The 25,550-nt window shown below is 43.5% G+C and overlaps 1 protein-coding gene across 7 annotated transcripts in view; it reads right to left on the bottom strand.

Annotated features, from left to right (window-relative positions):
- Window positions 1–25,550, bottom strand: part of LAMA2 (laminin subunit alpha 2) — a 3,858,378-nt gene that overhangs the window by 355,915 nt on the left and 3,476,913 nt on the right. For all 7 annotated transcript variants that reach the window (XM_086927001.1, XM_086926997.1, XM_086927002.1 and 4 more), the window contains one exon: window positions 21,782–21,906. In XM_086927001.1, coding sequence (XP_086783127.1) covers window positions 21,782–21,906 — 125 coding nt within the window. The remainder of the gene's footprint in view (window positions 1–21,781; window positions 21,907–25,550) is intronic.

A 25,550-nucleotide genomic window follows, 5' to 3' on the forward strand; every position in this document is an offset into this window, starting at 1 on the left:
CCACTGCTTGCTTTTATTTTTCAATGAATTGCAAAAAATGTCTGGAAACATGAAGTCGGATTTTATGCACACTAAGCAAAGTGTGAAAATGTACTAGCATTCAGAAATCCAGTGCACTTTCACATTTGTGTGTTGCTGTTACCAAAGACGCAAGAGCTACCCTGCTAAAGACTTAGAGAGGAAACAGAGAGAAAACAAATGAAGACTACTGTTTGCTTCTGGAATGTGCAGCTTTGGAAACATTTTGTAAATCCACCATATTGGAATTGATGTGTGTTGAGCAGAACTTTAACCTCAAAAGAATGACTTAGAAATTGACTCACTACATCTATCAAACACTGTACGGTTCCAAAATGTGTCCAAATGGTTGAATGGCGTGTGAATCTGTTGACATTACTACTCCATGACAGGGCCGTTGGGGAGAAAAAAACATCTAGGGTATTATGTACAGAGTTTTTAATTGTTGCCATCCCTCAGACTAGGTAAACCTGAAGGGTTGTGACTGATAAAACACTTTTTTTATGAACTGAACCCATTTAACGATTCAAAAAAAGGTTTTAGGAATCGTTAAATGGGTTTAGGAAAATTACGGATCGCTATTTGAAAGGGATTTTTAAGGGATTTCCTACCATATATAGATCCCTTAAGGTATTTATTAATGTTTTTCGACTAAAATCCATACGCAAAAAAAATATAATTTACCACCACCTCAAGGAAGGTGGTAACTCATTCGCAAGAGGAAGGGGTCCCCAAAGGAGCCCTTCCTCTTTGTGAATGGTGAAAAAGTATTTTTTTAGAGTAGGTAGTGCTGCCATTGACCACTAATCTAAACAAGCATTTACAATGCAACGGTTTCGCCTTTGGAAAAGTTAGAGCTATTGGCATTGTAAATGACAACATTTGTATTTATGTGTTGGTTTTGAAAACAGATAAATAAATGGCATTGTCATTTACATTGCCAATAGCTTAATCTCTCGCAAATGTGAGACCTATTGTACCCTACGGACGAGCTCAGCAGACAGCAATTACTACCACACACACACACACCCAGAGCCACACACACACACCCAGAGCCAGCCACACACACCCAGAGCCAGCCACACACACCCAGAGCCAGCCACACACACCCAGAGCCAGCCACACACACCCAGAGCCAGCCACACACACCCAGAGCCACACACACACTCAGCAGAAACTTCTCATTAACCTATTGCATGCTGTGTGTGTAATTTCAACGGGCATAATTATTAGATAAATATGGCCTGTTGTTTTTTGGGGGGTAGTGTTGGGCTAGGTTTCAAAATATCACAGACAATTCAGATAATGACTCCTTGATCTTCAGAGAAGTTTAGCGAAGGTAAATCACCAACCATTCTCAACGAAGGCACCTTCTAGGTTTCATCACAAGCAGTAAATATGAAGGAGAATGAAGCTTCAGGAATGTTGTCCTTTTCTTACAAAACCTCAGCTCTTTCTCCAACACCTTTAAATGTTCTTTATACTCACAGTTCTACTAAAGTAGGATTTTGGGTTACTCAGTTTAAGTATTTCAAAGACTGGGTGAGAGCTCTGGAGCAATATCTGCCACCTTCACTTTACCTGTCTGTACTCGTAGGTGCAATTTGCTGATCGCTCCCCCTGCCACATTGCATGTGATTTATCATGGCTTTCAAGTAATCCCAAGTTATGTGCCAAAGCTTCAATCAGCATGGGCGAGTGCCATCCTCCTCTGGTGCCCTCATTTTTGGTACATCCTTTTACTAGTGCACAAACTCTGATGCACAGGTCACAGACACACATAACAGGCTGGTTGAAGAGCACGTTCTGAGTAGTCTCTTGGTGCTACAGACAGAAACAGATGTTTATTACTACCTAACTCAATTGTATAGTATTCAAGTTATTAACCTTGGAAAGATTCAAGGATAACAGCAGCCAGTGGTATGCACTACTGTGCACTACATGTTTGATCCTCTTTTGGTACCCCGTGCGTCGTGCATGGTGATTTGAAATCTCTAGCCACTCTGATTCCTTGTGCTCTCTTTTTTGCCAACGAAGATCACACAATCAGAGTCACTCAAGTGAACCTCATGCTCTCTTCTAGTTTCTCTCCCACAAGCAGCGATGTAGTTATAAATGGTGCAGCAGGCTCAGTGGTACCAAGGCAAACGGAACTTAGGGGCCCACTGCATCCTGCGTATTGCTGTATTTTAAAACTCAACTAGCAGTCAAGGGCATTCTTCTTTCTTGTTGTAGGGCCCACTTCACCTTTATGCTACTCCACGGCATCCTTGAGCCCACTGTACTCTCGGTTAATACTATATGCTTAAACACCTAGGTAAGTAGATTATGTGAATACACTAAACTGAATTATGTTGTAATTAATTCCATAAGAAGCTAGTGATGGGGGACCAATAGCAGTGAAGTGAAGATAATTATACGGGGGCAGGTGTGTGCCGAAGGTTTGGCCATGGTGCATAAGAGGTCTTCCGTCCAGTTGTATTTGAATACTGTGTCGTTCTTTAGCATACTAGATAGGTCTTATGTATTACAAAGTGCCAGGCTGTGTGCACTGTATACTGATATTTAAGAACGAGGGCTGAGAAAAGTTGGCCCTACCGGGATTCTGAAATGTGACCTGCTAGTAATAGCAGGTGTCAGCAGTGAGCACAGATTCACTGTGCCCTCATGGTGGGAAAGTACACCAAACCAGGTGAGTGCAATCCCTTCCCGTTCATATTACTGCTCAATAATCAACTTCTTTCTAAATGACCACCTTGTACCCTGCTTGCCATCTGCAAGGAGCGTGACAAGTTGGAGTGTGACAAGTTGGAGTACATAAAATTAAAAAATAAATAGGTTTGGGTGACTGGGAGCACAGCCAAAGGGTTACCCCTGTCACTTTCATTGCGGCTTTGTCTCTCCTTTGCGCGCTCTCGCGCTCTTTGTCCATTGATTTTTTTTTAGGTCGAGCACAGCGTTGCAGCGCATGCGCTGCTCGCTTTGCGATGCATGCAGTAATAAGTATAGTGTGGAAGCTCCGCCCACTCTCCGCCCATCTTTTTCATTGGCTTAGGTCCTAAATGCTGCCTTCCGATTGATTTTAGGCTTGTTAGTCCCTCCTCATGTCGACCATGTCGTCATTTGTATCCTTCTAAGGCTACTGGCACCTTTACTTCGAGTGCTGCACTGTAAATATTTTCTTCCCGTGCCTCTCCCCGACCGCCCCCTCCCACAGTCCGTGCGTTATCGCCCCCACCACTCTCATTGTTAGTGCCTTCTCGCTCCCTGCCCTCTGCCCGCACTCCTGTTTTCAATGCAATAGGGCTCGCGTAAATACGAGTCCTATTGCATTGCAAATGCTTGTCTTAGCATGTTTGCATCTTAGATAATTAACCACTTGAGAAGTGTTCAATGAAAGGCAGTTTGTTTGATCGTGTCGAATTTTTTTAAGCTTAGACAAAGTTTGGAAGTCACGCGTTTTTACATATTCGGATTATTCAAACTTTTAAGTGTACAGCTTGGGGAAGTGCGAGTGACCTTTACTACACTTCCATAAGACTGTATCGAGTTGGAGTCTAAGGTTTGTGATGGCAACCCCAAAACAGCTTTATTCACGTTAAACTTGGGATTTTCTGTTGAATCAACTATTCTGCAGCTGTACACTTCTGGTTGCTAAAATATTCTTTGCATGTTTTCTACCCTGGTATTGCTTTGCTTCGTTTGCATATCTATCAATGGTGAGGCAAAATGTCTATCATTGACCTCCAAGGTCAGCGGAGCACTCTTTCCATCCACAGTACATACGTTGATAAGAAAACAAGGATAGAATGAGCTTTCTGTAGAACTTAGCCACATATTGCTGTAGTAAAAGATGCAATCACCTTACCAGACAGTGGAATATTGCCCTTCATTCCTACAGCATGAGGGTAGAGACCAGATAGTCAAGTGAGAATGAATGGAGACAGGTCCCTCCTTAGAAACTCAATGAGGTCCTTGTTAGGAAAGGGCTGCTGAATAATTGTTCTTCCTGAGCACTGCAAGTTTGGTAGATGGTCAGTGTGAAGGATGAGACTGCAGTTTCAATGGTTCAAGTAAGAATGTTTCTAGTCAGAGCCTTTCCTTTTGTGTCTGAGTATTGCCACTGGAAGACTGAATGACAGCCAGGTGCAAGATCTTACACCTCATTGTGACTGTTTTGAGGGTGCTCCAGATTGGTGACATTTCCATTGCTACCTTTCTAGAGTAGCATTACTTTACACATACACACTAACAATATGACTCTGTTATCCTTCACCTCACCCTGATCCTGAAAGGGGGAGGAGCATCTCAAGTACAAAAATGTGAAATAAACCACTCCTTATTTGTGTTTTCCATCCATCCAATTTTATGGGAAAGTTAATCAGTTTTTGTTTTTCTTATTCCATTTACCCCGTGAAGATGGTGTGGTGTGCGTGCCGGTGATTTGACAGCCTACAATGACACTGCAACAAATGCATGTAATGTTGTTTTCTTTCTACAGTTTTGCATGCAATCTCAAAAGCCTCTACAATAATCCTAAAAATCCTGCCTGAAATTTTAATTTGACACAGAACTTAAATTTGTCGACTCTCCGTTTACTTTCCAATGACTCTCTCCTTCCTTTCCGTCCTCGGCATGCCTCCTCTCTCTGAGCACAACCTACTCTCTCTTGTATGCATGATTGCTTTAATCCCTATTATTGTGTCTCTAACCATTTCCCACACTTCTCTTCAAAGATCACAACCTCTCCTTTAAAAGACATGCCCATGCACCCTAGCGATACCTAATCTCCGAAGCTCATCTATTACTACCGCCAACCAATGCATGAATGCACATATCCACTCTCCCACTAAGGATCACATCTATCTCCTAATAATTTATCACATAGAAACTGGAGTAAATGGATGGGAGAATGGTTTCCTTAAGAACGCAGGACTATTCCCAATAACCAAGAAGAAAAAAAAGAAAAAACTACTTACCCTGGGTTCTGGAACAGCATGCTACCCAGTGTAAAGCGCTAAAACACCTTGTGAGAAATAGTACATGCTACACAAATGCAATATAATAGAAATACACTATATAGCCCAGACTAACACTAATACCATGAAACTCAGAAGTTGGGTAGTCAATTGTGTTTCATACAAGATGCAAAGTTCTGTTTTACTACCTGACACTCCTACAATGACATACTACAAAACTGCTTATGGGTCATGTCCATAAACCTGTACTGCACCAGTCCATGGCAAATAAACCACCTATCACCAGCTGTCCATGCATAAAGAGATCTGTGCCACGCCGCTAGCCAACTGAGGATTTTAATTTAGTCGACCACTACAGATCTCAACTAGCTACACCACATCTTTCCAAACTGTGTGGCGCGACACGTTACTGTGGCGCGACACGTTACTGTGGCGCGACCCACACGTAGGTGTGTCGCGCGACGCGATGATGCCTGGTTGGTTGTGGGTGGGGTTGTGGAGTTGTGTGTGGGTGTGGTGGTGTGTGTGGGTTGTGTGGGGGGGTGTGTTGTGTTTGTGGGCTGTGTGTGTTGGGTGGGTGTGGGGTTGTGTGTGGGTGTGGGGTTGTGTGTGGGTGTGGTGTGGTGTTGTGTGTTGGTGTCTGTGGGTTTTGTGTGTGTGGGTTGTGTGGGGGGGTGTGGGGGGTGTAGGTTGTGTTTGTGGGTTGTGTGTGTTGGGTGTGTGTGTGTGTGGTGTTGCGTGTTGGTGTGTGTGTGTGTTGGGGTGTGGTTGTGTGTGTGTGTGGGTTGTGTGTGAGTTGTGTGTGGGGGGGGTTGTGTGTGTGGGGGGGTTGTGTGTGTGGGGGGTTGTGTGTGTCGGGGTGTGTGGGTTGTGTGTGGTTCGGGCTCAAAAAGGTGTGTCACCAACATGAAAAGTTTGGAAAGCTGTGAGCTACACAATACAAACACTTTTTGACATCTCACAGTGACAACCAGCTAAGATGATATTAGCAAAGTACCAGCATTTTGTAAAGCACACAGCTACCTCCGGAGAGGTGTCCCGGCACTGGGGGCCGCCCGGAAGATTAAGCAAGCTATTGCCCAGAGTCACAAGGTGCTGGGCTAAACTACCATCAGCACTTGAACGTGAGCCCCTGTGTTCCGGAGTCAGACACCCTGGTCGCTGCATCACACCTCTTCCTTTCCAGCATGCCTCTACACCATTGCTCTCTTTAATGTTTGCTTGCTCAGGCCCATCAAATGTAAACCAAATATTCCAGAATAGACAACACAGTTATCATTTAAGTGGTCTATGGACATAATAAGCACCATAAAGGGATATCCAGAGCTGTTCAAAGCTTGTAGCTCACTGGAACCATAAACTGTGCTCCTGTTTCTCACTTTTCTTTATCCATCACACCGTTTAGCGATGTGTCCCATAACACGATAACAGCACCTCTGTGATCATCACGCATGACATGGAACCACTTCCCACACAGGACCAAGCAAAGACAACACACTTCCAACCAGCGTTTCAGTGCATCATTCACATTGCGCTAGTGCTTTATAAACATTCTATGCATGACCAAGGGGCTGTCCCACAGCCTACTCTGTAATTGTAATGGTATTGGAAGGAATAGGTATGCCAACAGACATTTGTTTGTAGCCAAGACCTAAAGACGTAGCATCATATTGGGATAGCTGGCGGATAGCAAAGCATTCACTACGTTTAGTAATGCGGATACCGTGCACTCTCTTCTGGTTTTAAACAACCATGAGATGTTCCACTGTGGAGACCTTATCACGGAAAAGACTATTATATACATTTATTTAGCACGGGGTGGCCTGTACTTTTTAAGAAGGCGTTCCCCATTTACCTGAACACGTTAACGTACATCAGAAATGCAAATGTTTCTGTTTCTTCAGTGGGCGTGGTGTAGTATGACATGCCAATCCTCCAGAAACCGGAAGAATGTCTAGCAAGCAAGCAGCCTTAACTCCCGCCTCCCAACATCGATGTTAAAGCTCCGATTGCCTCTACTCTACTTCCGCCTTCAAGGAATTCAATGAGTGAAGGTTAGTGGAGTCAATGGGCAAACTGTTCTTATTTGATCGACAAGCTAAGCGGGCGTCACTGTCTTTAGGACCCGCCCGTAAACAGATGGCCCACATGTTGCGGAATAAACCACCCGCCGCGCATGCTTCACTTGAGGAGAACCATTCTTTACTCCGGAAGTGATTGCCCAGCCACACGAGAGCGGGTATCCTGTCAGTTGAGTCTTCCGCTCACATCAAAGAAATGTGTGTCTTTACTGACACCCAGAGCTCCACGTGCTGGAGAGTAAGAGAGCTCTAGTACCTCGGGATTTAGGAATGAGCCCGCAGCAGTCTGTTAGCTGCCAGAGCCTGGCGGCAGTGTGATGGTGTGTCAGGTTTACGATTAGCGCAAATGATTTCAGTCGAATTCGTTCTAGGGAGAATTACCCGTACACAGACATAAATTCGTCCACCTAAATGCTGTTTCTGCTGCCTGGCTGCAGGCCGTGCAACCCGCAGAAAAGCGATCATATTGCCAACATGAAATAGAGCCCCAGCCCTTTTAATATTCACAGGCTTTGAATGCGTCCGTCCGTTTTTAATGCGACTGGTTCTCATGTAAAGAGCTCCGATACCTTCGGGGCGAGTTCGCGCTAACTGCAAAAAAAAAACAAGTCAGGTCCCGGGCCGTGCTGTGATTGGCTGACGTCACGGGGGTGTCCCGGGCGGCAGCCAATCACAGTGCGGCCCAGGACAAAGGGGCGGGGCTTAAAAAAAGAACGAGAAACGCCCCCGAATCGCATTTTCGCAAGAAAGCGTGATTGACAGCCTCTGTCTCCCAATGGCTAGTCTCCATTTATGGAGCTAGCCAATTGGAAACAGAGGCGGTCCAAACATCCCTACTGAAGACAAAAGTTTTCGATCTGGGAGGGGCACTGCGTGCCCCTCGCCAGGTCAAAACCTAAAAAGTTTATAAACCTTTTCATTTTCTTTTTCTAAATGCCTCTCGTTATCCTTTTAGGAATATGAACTGCATTTAAAAGTAGTTTGCTTTATTTAATCACAGACACTGTGGAATGCTGACCCCAGCAGGCCACCATATCTTTGATTGTAGCCAATCGTATTTGGTCAAGAGTTGTGACCTACCTCAGGTAGGTCGAATTGCCACCCGCTATGATTCTGTATTTTTTGAAATGATTTGTTAATACGAGGTCTGTTTGCAAAATAGGAATGCATTCAGTAAAAGTCAGTGAGTAAAATATCAATGGTTTCACCTAACGCTTTCTTCTCAGATAAGGTCCCCAGCTCCAATCTTATGACATTTTCGAAGACTCAGAGGCATCTTTTCTAAAAGTTCACATAAAAGAGAGCAGCAGGCAAAGTTTTTGCACTTCGTTATGTGACTGTGAGAGAGCTGAGCAGCATCACATCTAGTAAGATATGGCACTCTTCAGCTCCCTTCCTCAGCAGGCACACTAAGGCTGTCTAATGCCAACACAGGAACCCTTGCAACATGGTGCAGGGTGCACACTTTACAGGTAGGGTTGTTTTTGTGCAGGAAGGGCTACCGTCCTGCACAAAAACATTCCTAAGAGGTAATATTCTGTTTCAACGGGTGACGCAGAATGCATCATGCACAGAAAGAGGAAATAACGAGGAAAAATAAACATATTTCTTCTTGTTATGCCATGGCGAGTGTGATGTACCATTTTAGCGCAATCCCAGGTTTACTGATTTCAGTAAATCTTGCATTACATCACAGTCTATGGGTCAATGCATGGGAATGTCATTGCTTCACAATGGAATGCCTGCCACTATGTAATGTAATGCAATATAGCACAAGGGTGAGATGTTTTTTAAATTCTGAACAATTTTGTATTAATGCTTATTATTATTTTAGTTGTTTATTAATTATTTAATTGCTAAATACTTTTGTAAATTGATATATTTGTAATTGTTGGTTTTCTTTTTAAAAGTACAATATATTTAGATGTGTTTACTGTTGTTGGTAATTTTTATTTTGGTGGTGGGTCACTAGTTTTGTGGGGCATAGGGTGGGAAGTTAATTCAAGAACAAATTACTTTAGCATGTGCCAATTCATTTTGAATTGTTAATGATGTAATTGAAGATTATGAAAGTTGTATTTTCTATTTGTTCTATTCATTTACAGTTTTTTAAAACGTTACAGTATATGTAAATGTTTATATCTCTGTTAGTAATGTATATTTTAGTAGTAGGATGTTGGCCTTCAAGGGAATAAGGTGGGAAGGTACTGATATAATAGTATTTGGTAAACTAATTGTTAATAATATTTAATTGATTAATTGTAATTTTTTTGGTTAATGTACTGAATGTTGTTTACATTATTTATATCATTTAATACGTTAGTGTTAAATTATTTTACTTTTATTGTGTGTATTTTATGAACATTTTGAAATATTTTAAAAATAATTTAGTTATATTTATTATGAAAGAAATTTTAGTGGTGTGTCCTGTTTTTATTATTTTTGTTAGGAAGAAGGTAGATTTTAATTTTAATTGATTTCATTCTTTGTATTATGTATTTATTCATTATTTTAAAAGTCTATAATATGTGATTTGAATTTATAATATGAACCTAATTTTTAAACACTTTAAATATTTATACATGTTGTTGTACGAATTGATTAGGAGGTGGAATTGTATTTTAAGTCTTTCTAAAATCCTATATTTTCTGCACTGTTCATAACACTGGAGTATGAATAGTAAATGTAAACCTTCTGGAGATCAACACTTTGCCTACTGTTTTGTCAATTGGAGTGGGAATAGTAAATGTACCCCCTCCGGAGTCTTTAACTGTCCCTCCTGTTTGTTACACGTGTCATCCTTGATCTTCCCTCAAACTTTTTGCCTTCTCCCCTCCTGTTTTGCTGAATTTGTTTTTGGTGGCATCAGCATATTGTGCACTCTACCACTGCTAACCAATTCTAAAGTGTAAAATAGTAAAATTAGCTTACACCGGATTGGCATTTTTAATTTAATTATAGGCCACTAGTAAAGTTAATTGCAATATATACAGGGCTGGCAAACTAAATTCCATTAGAGGGCCTGCAGCACTTATTCTACAACCATTCTACAACCTACGTACGTAGTCCTTAAAACATGTCTTAGCCCTGCCATTCGAGCCTGTGTATGCAGTTGTAATTAGCCAATTCGACCTAGCATAATAAACCTTTTGTGTGTCCCGGCAGTGTTTGGGGTAGGTCCACAGACGATTTGCAGTGCACGCACGACACTACATTTCTGAGTGTCTTTTCACACCGGGAGTCGATGATGTGAGTCAGCTACCCGAATAGGGTTGGCTGGTCCATTTTACAGGTACCACACGTAGGGTGCTGTTTGTGGTTTGTCTGTTTTACCCACATAGACAACCACAGGTATAGTAGATCACACTGTTAGATTTGGTCCTAAAGAATTGCTGTCTACCTTGACACGAGGGCAAGACACAAGGCAAGACACATTTTGACCACCAGTTAATGCGCAATATCATGTAACATAGAGACAGGGATGCATTACATTCTTTTTAATCAGGAATAGAGCCAGGTTCATTAAAATAGTTTTTAGTGGTCTTTTATTTTATGTTTTAAACAACACATAGTCTAGTGATCCACTTCACACACATCTACACACTTTTTTTTAAGGCCCCTCACACGCACTGCACCCATATGGCAGAACATAAAAGATCTCAGCCAAAGAGCCCTTCATGGAGTGCCAGTCAGGTATTGCAGCACCAACCTGACGAGGAACACGCCCTATGATGGAGTATGACACCTAGCTGGCTGGGAGTGTGAGGGCACTTACTCCAAAAGGAGGAAGTCCCTTTTTCCTGCCTACATTCAGAATACATTGTCTGACACGTGGCCAACCTATTAACCCTGCCCCCGTAGGAACTGCATACTCATATTAATGGGAGAAAAAAAACTTTTGTCAATCCCAAAACTCCCTTTTTAATACATATATTTCAACTCTTTGGTGGGCCCTAAACAGCCCATAGGACAGGGTGAATTGTGTTTAAAAAGTTGGTCATGTACTTTTTAAGTGTTACATGTCCTGAAAGTGAAAAACTCGCAAATTCATTTTTAACAAGTGCGAGGCCTGCCCATCCCAAAGGATAACATTGGGTTACCTTAGTACATTTAATAAGTGTTAAGATTTGGTAGGGAACAGGTAGAAATATCATGTTTGGTGTCTAAGGAATTGTAATTTGAAATCCTCTTTAAAGGTAAAGTCAGATTTTAAGTCACAATTCTAAAAATGACACTTTTAAAAAATTGGAACTTCGTTGTCCTAACTATTTGGTGCCTGCAGCCTGTATCCTGGTTAACATCAGTAGGTGTAGGGGGCAGATGGCATTTGTGCATTCCTCCGGGACAGTAACACAAAGGGGGACTAGGCGTTGGAAGGATAAGCCATCCTGACATGATGCGAGGGGTGGAGCTGTGCACAGTCCTACTTACATTTCAAACAATCAGCCTCGGCACACACCCAAAGAACTTCACACTAGCCTTTTCTGACCTCAGACTCTTCAGAGCCTGGGCTGGGAGGCAGGAAATTTCAGAACCATCTGCAGGGGGAACACTGTAGAAGTCTCTTCCACCTCGAAGCTGGCACCAGGTATAAAATTAGGATTCTCAGACTCACACTTCAGCTCACATCTGGACCTGTGGAGGACTCTCAGCTGACTGCCCTGCTGCTCTAAGAGGACTGCTCTGGTGCCCGAATCCTGCCCTGTGTCATTATAGGACTTCCCTTCTGCTTGAAGTCTGCTTTTTTGCTTGAACCCAGGACCACCAAAAGGACTCAATGGGTTAGGCTCCTGTGCATAGCTACAGGAACACAAAAAGCTCCAACAACATTAAAAGTACACCTTTACTGAATTTGAAGTTAGGTCTGAGCCCCCAAGCGGTGCTTTCCAGTCCTGTATCCCTGAATATGGTGGTAAAGGTGCCCATCCGGCCAAAATCCAAAAACTAAGAACCAAGAGGAGACCAGGATCTACCTGCATACTTATCAACCTGAGGTGCATCGCCAGCAAACCTTTTTTGCAGTAGCTCCCAGTACAATCCTCTCTTCATCGCAAATCCTGTTCAGCAGCTTTTCATCACACACCACCGGCTGCCTTGCCCACTAAACTTTGCCTTCTCTGAAGTTTCTTAGAATGGAGTGAGAATAGTAACTCTAACCTCTCTGTAGTCCAACACTTTCCTTAACTGTTGTATAGATTAGAGTGGGAAGAGTAAATCTAACCACTCTGGAGTCCAAAACTTTCTGTACTGTTGATTAGAATGGGGTGGGAATGGTAAATGTAAACTTTCCAGAAACCAGCACTTTTCCTACTGTTGCTTAAAGTGAAGTTAGAATAGTATATCTAACCCTTCCAGAGTACAAAACTTCTCCTACTGCTGCATACATTGGTGTGGAAGTGGTAAATCTAACCTCTCCACCGTTCAACACTTTCCCTACTATTATTTAGAGTCGAGTGAGAATAGTAAATGTAACCTCTGTTAGTAATGTTGCCTCTAATTGGTAGTGGTTTGCACCTCGTCCAAGTAGGTACCCCACACTCTGGTCAGGGTCAGTGTAGTACATACTAAGTTTACCTGTGCTCACCCTCAGATAGCTTGGCACAGAGCAGTCAGACTAAACTAAAAAGGCAATGTGTAAAGTATTTGTACAGATACAGTAACACAAAGAAACACCATAAAAGTACTCCATTCCAGTTTAGAAAAATAGCCAACATTTATCTGAGTAAAAAAAGACCAGAATGACAAAATCCAACATTCACAAGTCAAGATATGAATCCTTTAATGTTAAATGCAGCTACAGCATTTGAAAAACAACAGCTCCAACTGGTTGTGCTTGAACAAGACAACAAATCCGCAAGTTCAGTCTGAATGTGATGGAGCGTGGGTTGGTGACAGGAGTCGCATGATTGATTGATAAAAATGTATAACGCGCAAAACAATAACCCGCAGGTATCAAGGCGCCTAACAATAAAATCAGAAAGTTGAACCATTCATCCTTACACATAGGCTTGCAAGAAGAGGCGAGTTTTTAGGGCACTACGAAATGTCTGTAGCGAGGGTAGGGACCTAAGATCCAGAGGGAGATCATTCCACCATTTGGGAGCTAGGGTGGAGAAGGCCCTGCCACCCCATTTGGCTCTTCGTATACGAGGAACTGATAGAAGCAATTTCCCGGAGGAATGCAGGTTCCTTCCAGGAGTATAGTGAGAGATGATGGAACCCACTCCTGAGTCACTGTTTTTTGCAATGGCTCTATATGTCATGCACAAAACCTTGAACCGTACTCGGTGTTCTACCGGAAGCCAGTGTAACGTTTTCCTGGCCAACGTGGCCGAAGAGCGTCTAGGAACATCGAGAACGAATCTGGCTGTGGCATTCTGAACCACCTGTAAGCGCTGCAGGAGGCTCCTGTTTAGCCCCGCATACAGCGCATTACAGTAGTCCAGGCGTGAACCAATGAGTGCGACAGCTATTTGCTTTCTGGACTGCAGAGAGAGGTATTTCCTGATCCTTCGCAGGGTATGGATTAAGCCCCAACAGGTGGAGATGGTTCTACTCACCTGTCTGCCCATATCCAGGGCAGGATCTATCATCACCCCAAGATTTTTAGCAGATGTTGTGGGGGAAGAGCACACTCCAAGCGAATCAGGCCACCAGCTGGCTGACCAGATGTTTACGTTCCCACCAAACACCATCACCTCAGTCTTCTCCCCATTCAGTTTAAGTGAGTTCTGAATCATCCAGTGACCAACCGCCTCCATACAAGATCTAAACTTGGAGGCGGTCTGCACATCTGAATGGGAAAGAGAGACGAGTATTTGGGTGTCGTCAGCATAGGAAACTACCTCCATCCCGAAAGTTCTTATTAATCTGGCCAGTGGGGTCACATAGATGTTGAATAGGGTCGGACTAAGAGCCGACCCTTGAGGGACCCCACATAGCACAGGTCGGGATGGAGATAGATACTCACCCAACTTGACTCTTTGTTCCCTCCCAACAAGGAAAGAGGTCAATAGATCTAGAGCTGCGCCCTTCACCCCCACATCCCTCAGGCGAGATGTAAGTACTGAGGGGGAGAGGGTATCGAAGGCCGCAGTTAGATCTAACAAGACCAGGAGGGTGGTCTGGCCCCCATCCACTGTCGTGCGGATGTTATCGAGCACGATGGTGAGGGCCGACTCGGTGCTATGTTCCCTCCTGAATCCGTGCTGGGAGGAGTCCAAGCAGCCCGAGCATTCCACAAAAGCAGCGAGATGCTTGTTCGGATGTGCCTCAAGCATCTTCGCCGGGGCGGGAAGCAACGAGATTGGACGGAAGTTTTTTAGGACCTCCGGGTCGAGGGAGGCCTTCTTTAGCAGGGGTTTCACTACTGCTTTCTTCCACTCCGAGGGGAAGACACCGTCTCTTATAGCTAGATTCATTATTTCTAGCAGCGGTGGTAGGAAGGTCTCCCTACACTGCTTGATGATTTTCAGTGGGCAAGTATCCAAGGGGGATCCAGATTTGATCTTATTAAGCAGGATTTCAAGATCTTGCGGAGCCAGAGGTGGAAAGGAGTCCAGGGTGCCCAATGGGGAGGCGTCGGTGGTGGACATATTCGTCTCAGCCCAAACCGTAGACACACTAATACAAGCTCTTTGTTTCTCAAGAGCTTGGTGGATATCCTGTATTTTAGTGTGGGAAAAGGAGGCAATCCTATCACATAAATCCTGCGAAGGTACAACAGGGTCAGGGGCTTGTAGATCGACTAAAGAATCAACAATTTTGAAAAGCTCCTTCGGCGAGGAGAGCGAGGCTGTCAGGGTTACAAAGTAGTCTTGTTTAGCCTGCATGGACCTCATTACAGTGCCTTGGATGTGTCACATAGTCAAAGATGGTGTAATGAGCAGTGGAGGTGCGGTGTCACGAAGGGTTGTAGATGTTACAAAGCATGCTTTTACCCCACATGCCATTACAATGCAATTTTTTTTACCCTGACATACTGTCGGGGTGCACTGGAGTTTGCAATAGTATAATTTACTATTCCAACTCCAGTCTGTACAACAGTAGGGAAGGTGTTGGAGTTAATTCCACCACATGTTACCCCCTACAGCAAGCCATTTTTGTTTTAATGGTATGCAGGATAAAAGCATGCCATGTAATCCATGTGTTGTAACGCTTGTTTCTTCTCGCGTAGGCAGGAGATGCTTTGGTTCCTTACTGCTACGCAGGTTAATTGGCACTCAAATACGATGCATTGCACAAAGGAGGCGAGGCGTCACTGTAGTAAAGTGATGCATCGGTTCCTGGAGGCGGTGCAGGGTCGTTGATGAGCTAACACCTGGGAAAGATGTGGGATGCAGGGAAGGTGATGCATCAGATGCAGGGGTGAGACCTCGAGCCCTGAAGTGAACACGGTGCAGATGATGCATCGATGTCACAGCGCAGTGCCTCAATTTTACGGTGTCAGTGTCGAAACACCAGACCACAGGCGCTACTTCGGAGTCAGAATGGTGTGTCACAGACTTTGTTGAAGCGGTGCCCGAGACTCACACAGCCATGGTATTTCAGAGGCTCTGCCGCACCGTTGGGGCTTTTGTTGTAAGTTGCAGTTGTTGCGTTGTGCATACAGGGAGCAGGGACTCGGGCTTTGCCACTACTGAAGTGACACTTGGGGTTGATGTGTCGGTTTCTTGGTTGCAGCACCAGAATCAACTCCAATGGATCAGGACTGGGTTTGGCACCACTTGGCAGGTCAAGACTCACAGCAGAGGAGCCCAGGTGCTGGTAGCAGGTTGCAGGTGAAGTCTTTGAAGGCCCTGAGACTTCCAAGAGGAGGCAAGCTCAACTCAAGTCCTTGGAGAAACTTTAGAGAGCTGAATGCAGAGAGCAAAGTCCAGTCCTCTCACTCCCAAGCAAGAAGCCGCAGACAGCAGGCCAACACAGTAAAGCAAGCATGCAGCAAAGTGGCAGTCCCTCCGGGCAGTCCAGCAACTCTTCTTCCTGGCAGAATGTGCTCAGTCCAGAAGTGTTTCTATTGTTATAGTGTCAGAGGTCCAGTACTTATACCTATTTTGGCCATTGAAGTAGGGAGATTTCAAAGAAAGGTCTTTGTATGTAACAATACCCTGCCCTGGCCCTGGACACACTACAGAGGGGTATTAATTTCTCAGACCACCTGCTCTCACGACCTAGCACATGATACTCATTGTGGACCGGTGCAGGGATATTTATAGATGACAAAAGGCTAGCATTCACACTTGCGAGGGAGGTTAGCCCAGATAGGTGTTACTGCTTAATGTGGCTTCAGACATAGTGAGCATGTTTGGGACTTCACAGCCACCCCTGGCTATGGGCGCTATTTGCATATTTTAAACTGGTACCCGATCTTAAGACTTCAAACATTTTTGTTTTACAGAACACATTCTCCGAGTGTAGCTCTACGCTAGCTCATAGGAGTCAAACCGCTATCTTGATTGGGTGAGTTAATCCAGGAAGCACAGTGTTTAACATCGTTTACCTTATTTTATGGATGCTGTCTGTTATGTTTATATTCCATGTTTGTGTTGGTTTACACCTCACTTTCTGTGCAATCACTTTATAAGTGGCATGGTTTGCAGTGTTACTCAAGCCTCATCAAATAATTGTCATGTAGATACTTACTGTGCGATTGATTTATTCACCTTGCAGGTCGTTTTTTAGCGTAATTTTGGAAGGTTTCTACTATAATTTAGACAGATTCCCTGTGGTTTGCCATCTTTTTCATACAGCCTCACATAAGATTCCAACCACTGTATTGTTTAGATTAGGATCTATAGGTCCTGACGAATTGCCATTAGATCTCAATGACGGATCTAGGCATGAAACATGTTGACCAACCAGCTATCATAGATCAACAGAACCTAGACACTATGACGAAGGAAGTGATTCAATTAGGGGGAAACTCTGGCATTCAGGTTAACTCATACAAGATGGAGTATCCACTAAAATGGGCATCTGAGTTGACTAGATATCTGAACAAATGGTGTAGGGGCCCGGAGGGGTTGTGGAGGGTGAATTATGGATGTGCTGGATGGATTTAGCCCCAGATCTCCGTTCTGGGGTGAATGTATAACATTGTTCTGCATTCTGTCCATCAACTGTGGTTTTTGCATTTGTAGATTGGCTCGAGGCGAGTATCCAGATATGGAACAAATTACTGCAATCCCTTGCTGGGCGCATAGTGATCGTGAAAATTGTGGTCCTACTGAAATTTTTATATTATATAATGTCTCGCTTCTCCTCACAGCACAGTTCTTCAAGTGATTGCGCTCCGACATGATTACACTAGTGTGGGCGGACTGACAGCCTAGAATATCATATGAAATCCTCACGCTGCCTCCGGCATGCAGAGGACTTGTTGCCCTGTACCTAAAGCTGTACACCGTCTGCACCCAAGAGAGCTTTCTACATTTCTGGCTTTCTGGCTGTACCCCACACCATTTCAACTGCATCCCTCTTTCTCCACACTGCAAGATAGCAGCACAGCGAGACGTGCTGGTGCACTGGGTGTTAAAACGTTTGCAGATTAATACCCAGATGGCCAGTTTCTCCCCCATTTCACCAGGAATGCCGGGCGCGAGGTCACACTACTAGACGCGTTATTATATTATCAAATCAGGGTGACCTGTCGGAGTGCGCACAGCGTGTTTTCCGCCCCCCCCTTAATTTCCACGGCATTAGAACATATCCACACAACCACATAGCCACGCAAACTCATTACCCAGCTCTGCTCCCTAACACTGACTGCTTTCCATCTGGAAAGCTTGAGGGAAAGCCGGGCCTGGGAACTAGACTTAGGCCTGGAAATACCTACAGAGCAATGGCTTTACTGCTGCAGTCAAACAGAACGCTTTTCTCCTAACTATAGGCTGCGACTGATACATTTTAAATATCTACATAGAATTTATCATACCCCTGTACACCTACATAGGATAGGATTGGCTGGCGACGTGAGGTGTTTACGCTGCTCTTCGCCGGAGGCTACATTCATGCATCTGGCCTGGACTTGTCCGAGGGTGGCGGATTACTGGAGAACTATGTGTGAGACTGTCAGTGCCATCATGGGAGACTCCTTTTTACCAGACCCCTGGATATGTTTACTTGGATATGTTAGGGAGACCCCGGACACATACCGCTGCCTTGTCGCGATGTTACTGCTGCTGGCCAAGTGCAGGGTGGCGATACACTGGAGCCGTAGGCCAGCGCCAACAGTAAAAGCGTGGCTGGCCAATGTCTCACACTGCCAGGCACAACTGACCTCCTTTTAGGACCTTATGCCACTGACAAACTGCCCCCAAAATATCTGGGACCCATTCAAGACGTATCTCTGTCAGCATGCCTCTGTCGCAGTGGACGTACCTGGTTCCGAACCCCCTAGCAGCTATGTTGGCCCCTTAAGTTGAATGCTGGCTAGGTCACAGTGTCTGTCATGATCCTTGCTGCATACAGTATGGATCAACAAGATACTCTGACTTCTCAATGTTGTAGATCAATTGTGTCAGTTGGTGTTGTGTGTAAAATACATTGCTTAAACTGTTCAATGTGATAATAATGTACGTTTTAACACGTTGCTGTCAACTGTGATATATTCGGAAGGATTACCTATACTGTATTCCTGATTGAAGCATAAATAAAGTTAGAAAAAAAAGAATATCTTACTGTTGAATAAGATTGCGTTGGAGGAGTAAATAAAGGTTTCTGAAATTCATTTGTTTTAAGATTTGCAATCTGCATGTATAGTTACTTTAAACTTATTAAAAAAACAATATTGTTACCTTGTTTTTGCTGATCTCCCCTGCCGCAATATTAGTGTCACAATATTGTTGTCATTCCTGTGTAAGTAAATGAAGACAACATTCTTGCTAACAATATTTTTTAACAATCTTTTGTGCCACAATATTTTTGTAGGCAATGATTTGTCATGGAACATCTACTGTATAGATGAACACCTACCTAGAGATGACTCCACGAGTGGGCTTCTTGGGTCTCTGTGGACTTTGTTTCCCGGGCCAGTGACAATGACTTTTCTAATCCTTTAGGGGGCGGTAGTGCAAGAACTTGCTGGGAAATAGCAGAGTGAAGGAATGGAGGAGGAGTGGGTAAAAACAAACCTCCAGACTAATCAAAAACCTTCACAGGCCACAAGGCCCTAAGTATCTCGCTCCTTAGGGATGGATCAGACTCACAGAAGCAAGGAGCCACAAACCACATACATTTGGCCACAGAAAACTTCAATTTTCCCTGATTCTTGTGTGTGACCTATCTCAGGGCCTTTTGGACTAGTAGATCTGTGCTGCAGTCAGTGGTTCTTAATTGTTCCCTCAAGTGTACTAGTGGCCTGTGGGCCCAGTAATAGAAGATTACTGTTGTGCTATACTTAAATGTACATTTCCCTGGGGACATAGGTGGGGGCTGTGTATGTCAGATCCTGCTCCACAGGAGTGGCCAAAGGCCGTTGCACTATGTGCCTGTACCAGGGAGATTCCAGGAACAAACTAATTCCCGTTTACCCTCACACCTTAAGAAAAACATGCACACAGATAGGAAGTGGGAGCCTTGCCACCTAACGCATTTCATCAAGAACATGTATTCCATGTTGATGAGGAGATCCTGCATTGGCACTGGGTTCTGCGGAGCCTGCTGTGTGGACCCTACAAACTATAGACAGGAGAAGGCAGAAGTAGTAGCTGGCTCCTCCATTGGCAGAGGAGCGTGCCAGCTGAGTGGATGAATTTCCTGACTGTGTGGGAATGGACTGCCACAGCACCCTGATTGTAGGTATCCCACATGGGGCTGCAGCAAACAGATTCAAGAAAGGAACAAGTAAGCATGCACTTGTGTATAAAATATAGCAAGACTTTAAAGTAAAAGGAATAATTTACCAAACAGTCGGTTCAAAAAGAAATAGGTTGGTGGGCAAAGGAGCACCCCAAAGTCCTGTGGGCTGCTATGCTAATCTACATATTATACTGGGTGGGGAGTGGCTGTGGGGGCTACCAGGAGAGCTACATCCCCCAAGTGAGCCCTAGAGACAGTCGTGTTTGAGTGACCATAAATCTCCTAGTGCTCTATAAGAATTAAGTCAGAAATATTTGTCTTCAAAGACAAACTCTTCTGGAACTGGGGCTTTTACACAAAGACTCTATGGTGCATGGACATTTGTTGTTAAGTTCTTCCGACACAAAGGCCCTCATTGTAAGTGGATTCTTAATTCCAATGGGGATGGTAGCAGCATCATGAGACCTGTCAGAACACTGCAGATCTCATACCTTTCCCCCAGAGTTTCAGCACCTAAAAATATCTGAAATCTCTGGAGGAACTCTGGCCCAAAATGAGGAATTATGAGGGAATCAGACCTGGAATTACTTATTCCCCTAGTAATTCCTAAATTCTTGGTGGACGTTTACGGTTTAACTGATAATGGGATGGATTTTACCCACCCCTGGAGTTACCAGCACCCCAGATATGAGTAACTATGGTGGTGGCATAACATCAACACATTCACTGGGCCACTCACAATGAGTACTAAAGCGTTCACAGTTTAATTGCAGTATTGTTGCAGGATATGCAACCAAGAGTTACAATTATTGCATACAGCAGCTATAAAATGAAAGTTTAATTCAGTGCATATTTCTAGTTACATTTCAAAAAGTGTTACAATGTTGAAATGCATTATAGTTGAGGGTTTTTGACCTATTGAATTAATTGGCTCACCTTGACAAAGCCAGTGGACTCGCCTTTTTATTAATACACTAGCCATGTTTTGTGTGAGGCACCTGAAGGCTATATGGTATTTTTAGGAGTTAGAACTTGCTTGTCTGTAGACCATTAGAGGTGCCTCCAGCTTGGGCAGACAAGAGTATATTTAGGGGGTTGCCTAACCTGCATGACTCCCCTTGTAGTGTTGTTCCTGGAGGATGTGAGTCTCTTTAGATGGTGTCAGGTTAGGCGGTTGCACCTGAAAATATGCATTTACTTTTAAATGGAAATTTCATTTTCTATGTAATAGAGTGTTTTTTTTCTTTTTTTAAATAAACTCATTCACTACGCAGACATTTAGTAAATGGTGTTTGTTGTGCTGAGCAGATCTGAGTCTCTACCCCAAAGAACCTCCACTGAGCAAGCCCTAAAAGAAACTGCCTTGCTTCCCCTAGAATAAAGTGCTAAGGGGCATTTGGTACCCCATTTGGAGAAATCACAGTACCAGGACAACAGAGGCATAGGACCCCAGTTGTTACAATTGGGGTCCAGTACCTTTTTACTGCCCTGTGACCCTCCAACCCAGATTTTGGGCAGTCTGAGTGTATAACTTAATTTCCCTGTGCCTAAAACGTGAAGTGACAAGTGAGATGTAAATTTAATTATGAAAAGTGTTATATAACTGTGTAATAAAAATATATATGCACGTCTCTCTGTTACTCTCCAGCGAAGTTAATGCTATATAAACTACCAATGCATAAACATATTTTTGATGGTCTTTGGCTTGTAGACTGTATGTTAGAGCAAGTGTTCCCCAGACTAGAAATACAAAATGAAGATAACCTCTGTGAATGACTTAACAGATATTCTTTTTATACAAAGGTTCAAAGTCCAGTGAAGAAAATGTCATAATTACATTACAAACATAGTTTATGGTGCATCAAAAAGAAACTTCTGGAAATATAATTATAGATTTACACCAACCTCACAGAGCATCCCTTGCAGTCACCTTCTCGGTCCCTGTAATTCCACAGTCCAATAGGCTTGCCATCCAGGAAGGTTTCGCCCATACAGCCCGTAAAAGTGCTTGTTTTCACAGCATCCGCTTTCTACCCAATAGAAAAAGATATTTTAGTGCTATGCACTATAAAATCAAACCTGTGCCCTAAAATTTTGATTAGCTACAAAAGTGACTATTTCGATTTTAGGTATGAATGAAGCATGGACGTTGATTCACTGAAATGCGAGGGGTAGTTGAAGTGACAACACCCATTGTTTGACCACCCCACTCATGGCATCACAAGATGTGAGCCCACATGAACATAGATACTGGTGAAATTCGAAGAAGTGAAATCATTTAAACTTTCAAGACCTACAAGTTGTGGTAATAATACAAAAGATACTAAAGCAGATACAAATGTTGGATTGCACTCAAAGTTTAGTACAGTGAACAGTGGGAAGAAGCTTTGCCTGCATAGACTATCTCTAGAAATGCAGTTTAAGTACATCTGTGGAGATCATAGTAGCACTCACCGAGCTGTGTGGATATGTTCGCTGTATAGTAAATGCTCTCTGGAATTATCCTGTAGAAAGGTTTGATTTCTTTGAAAATGGCAAATATAATAAGCAATGCATACAAGTGAGGTTTCATTTTTATCGAGAGACCAAGGTGATCGCTGTGTGTTAGGACATATGCCCTGGTGCAGTGGTCCCACAAAGAAATGTAAGGAAAATTTCATTTTTTAGCTTAATTTTGCTTTGCAGGGGATTCTGGGTAGGAAAACGTTGGAGGATCCACGCAAACTACACCTAGTTTTCTCTAGTTTTTAGAAATATGTGGGTTTGGTATGATTCCTTAGATGGACACTGAGCCCGTTACCAAAAACACAGGTGTCCCCCTTGCAAAACCAGGTCGTTGTGTGATAGATAATTTTGATGTCCCCACAATACGTTTTAGGCCCATGTCTGCCGCGGGTACTTGGCCCACCCACACAAGTGAGGTACCATTTTATTGGGAGACTTGGGGGAACGCTGGGTGGTAAGAAATTTGTGTCAGCTCGGTGATCCCATACATTTCCCTCAAAATTTGAGGTTTGCCGGGGATTTTAGGTAGGAAAGCATTGGGGAACCACACAAGTCACACCTCCCTGGCCTCCCCTGGGTGTCTAGTTTTCAGAAATGTCTGGGTTTGGTAGGTTTCCCTAGATGGCCGCCGAGCCCAGGATCAAAAACCCAGGTGACTCCCTCGCAAAACAAGTTCTTTTTGTTATCAATAAGTTTGAAGTCTTCATAGTACGTTTTGGGCCTTTTTTTGTCACGAGCACTAGGCCTACGCACACAAGTGGGGTGACATTTTTATTGGAAGATTAGGGGGAATACTGGGTTTGTGGAAGTTTGTAGCTCCCCTTAGGTTCAAGAACTTTCCTTCACAGAAATGTTTGAGGTTTGCAAGGGATTCTGGGTGACAGAATCTGGTGAAAGACACCCAAAACACCCCATCCTGGATTCCCCTGGGTGTCTAGTTTTCAAAACTGTACAGGTTTGACAGGTTTCCCTAGGTGCTGGCTGAGCTAGGGACCAATATTCACAGCTAGGCACATTCCAAAAAAAGGTCAGTTTTCAGTGGAAAAATGTGGTGGGTCCACATTGCGTTTTGGCCAGTTTCCTGTTGCAGGTACTAGGCCACCCACACAAGTGAGTTACCATTATAATCCGTAAACTTTGGGGAATGCTAGGTGGGTGGAAGTTTGTGGCTCCACACAGATTCCATAACTTTACACCACACAAATGTGAGGAAAATGTGTTTTTTTTACAAAGTTTGAGGTTTGTAAGGGATTCTGGGTAACAGAACCTGGAGAGAAGCACCAAAGTCACCCCCATCCTGGATTTCCTGGGGTTTCTAGTTTAAAAAAATGTATAGGTTTGCTAAGTTTCCCTAGGTGCCGGCTGAGCTAGGATCAGAAATCCACAGCTAGGCGCATTGCCAAAAAGAGTCAGTTAAAAAAAAATGTGATGTGTCCACTTTGCGTTTTGGCCTGTATCCTGTTGCAGGTCCTAAGCCTCCCCACACAAGTGAGGTACCATTTGTATTAGAAGACTTAAGGCAGCACAGAATAGTAAAACAAGTGTTATTGCAGATTGATTTCTTTGCATTTCTACCTTCCAAATGTAAGACAATGCGTAAAAAAATTCCTCTAATTCACATGCTTTTATAGGTACCAACAATTTGAGAGATGTGCAAATAACCACTGCTTCTAAACTCTATATTGTTTTACAATTTCGGAAATATATAGGTTTCCTTGAAAGCTATTTTTCACTATTTATATTTTACCAAATGAATTGCAACATACCCGTTAAACAATGAAAAACCCTTGTAAGACACAGTTCAGTTATTACCTCTGGGATCCTCTGGTTCTTGGTGAACCTACAAGTCCTATACATAGCGCAACCAGAAGGGTCCCATTGATACAACGGTATATTGCTTTAAAAAATCTGTCATACTTAGGAGTTACAGGTGAAAACGTTGGCATAAATGGCTGTTTTTGCAACTCAATTTCAATATTTTTTAAACTATCAGTTTCTTTAAAAAAAAACCTTGAAGGATCTTCACAAATGACCCCTTGCTGAATTCATAGTTTTGTCTACTTTTAAGAAATGTATAGTTTTCCAGGATCCGTTACTGCTTTCATACCCATTTCTACTACTAACTGGAAGGAGCTGAAAGCATAAAAATAGGAAAATAGGCTATGTTCCAGTAAAATGCCAAAACTGTGTAGGAAATTTTGGTTTTCTGACAAAAGTCTGCCTGTTCCTGAAAGCTGGGAAGATGATGATTTTATCACCATAAACCCCTTGTTGATACCTTTTGTAGGGAAAAAACGGACGCTTTCTTCTGATGCACTTTTTTCCCATATTTCTGAAAAAAAGGAAATCAACTGTATTTTGCCAAATTTCTTGGCCCATCCAAAGGAATCCACAAACCCTGGGTACCTTTAGATTCCTCGTGATATTGGAAGAAAAGGACACAAATTTGGTGTGGATTCCATACATTGACAAAAAGTTACAAGGGTCTCAGTACGAACTACCCCATATAGCCAAGAAAAGGCTTAGCATGAGGGTGGGGGGCGTGCAGCAAAGGGGTTAAGACCGGGCTCCCGGGGAGGAAAAACAGAGAGGTGAAAAATTACCAGAAAAGGCAAAATAGATGGCATGAAAATAAGCAGAAAAGGTGAAACAGAAGTCAGAAAAACTAGAAAAAAAGGCAAAACAGAAGGGAGAAAAAAGAGCTGGAAAGGCAAAACAGAGAACAGTAAAACTGGAAAAAGGACAAAACAGAGGGTAAAAAAACAAGCGGGTAAAGCAAAACAGAGCAGAAGAGGGCAAACCGGATTACACTTGCAGACCCACAATGAGACTCACGCATCCCACTTACAGACCAAATGACACACACATGCATCCACTCACAGACCCACTTAGTTACTCGTGCACCCACACACTGAGCCACTCAGACTCACGCACCCACTCACAGACCCACTCAGGCTCATGTACCTACTCACGGACCCACTCAGACTCATGCATTTACTCACAGACCCAAAGACTCATGTACTCAATCACATGCCCACTCAAACACTCATGCACACACTGACAGACCCACTTAGGCACTCAGGCATCTACTCACAGGCCCACTAAGAGACTCATGCACCCACTCAGGCACTCATGCACCCACAGACAAACCCAATTAGACCCTCATGCA

Source organism: Lissotriton vulgaris, chromosome 6 (genome assembly GCF_964263255.1).
Source record: "Lissotriton vulgaris chromosome 6, aLisVul1.2, whole genome shotgun sequence".
Taxonomy (NCBI): domain Eukaryota; kingdom Metazoa; phylum Chordata; class Amphibia; order Caudata; family Salamandridae; genus Lissotriton; species Lissotriton vulgaris.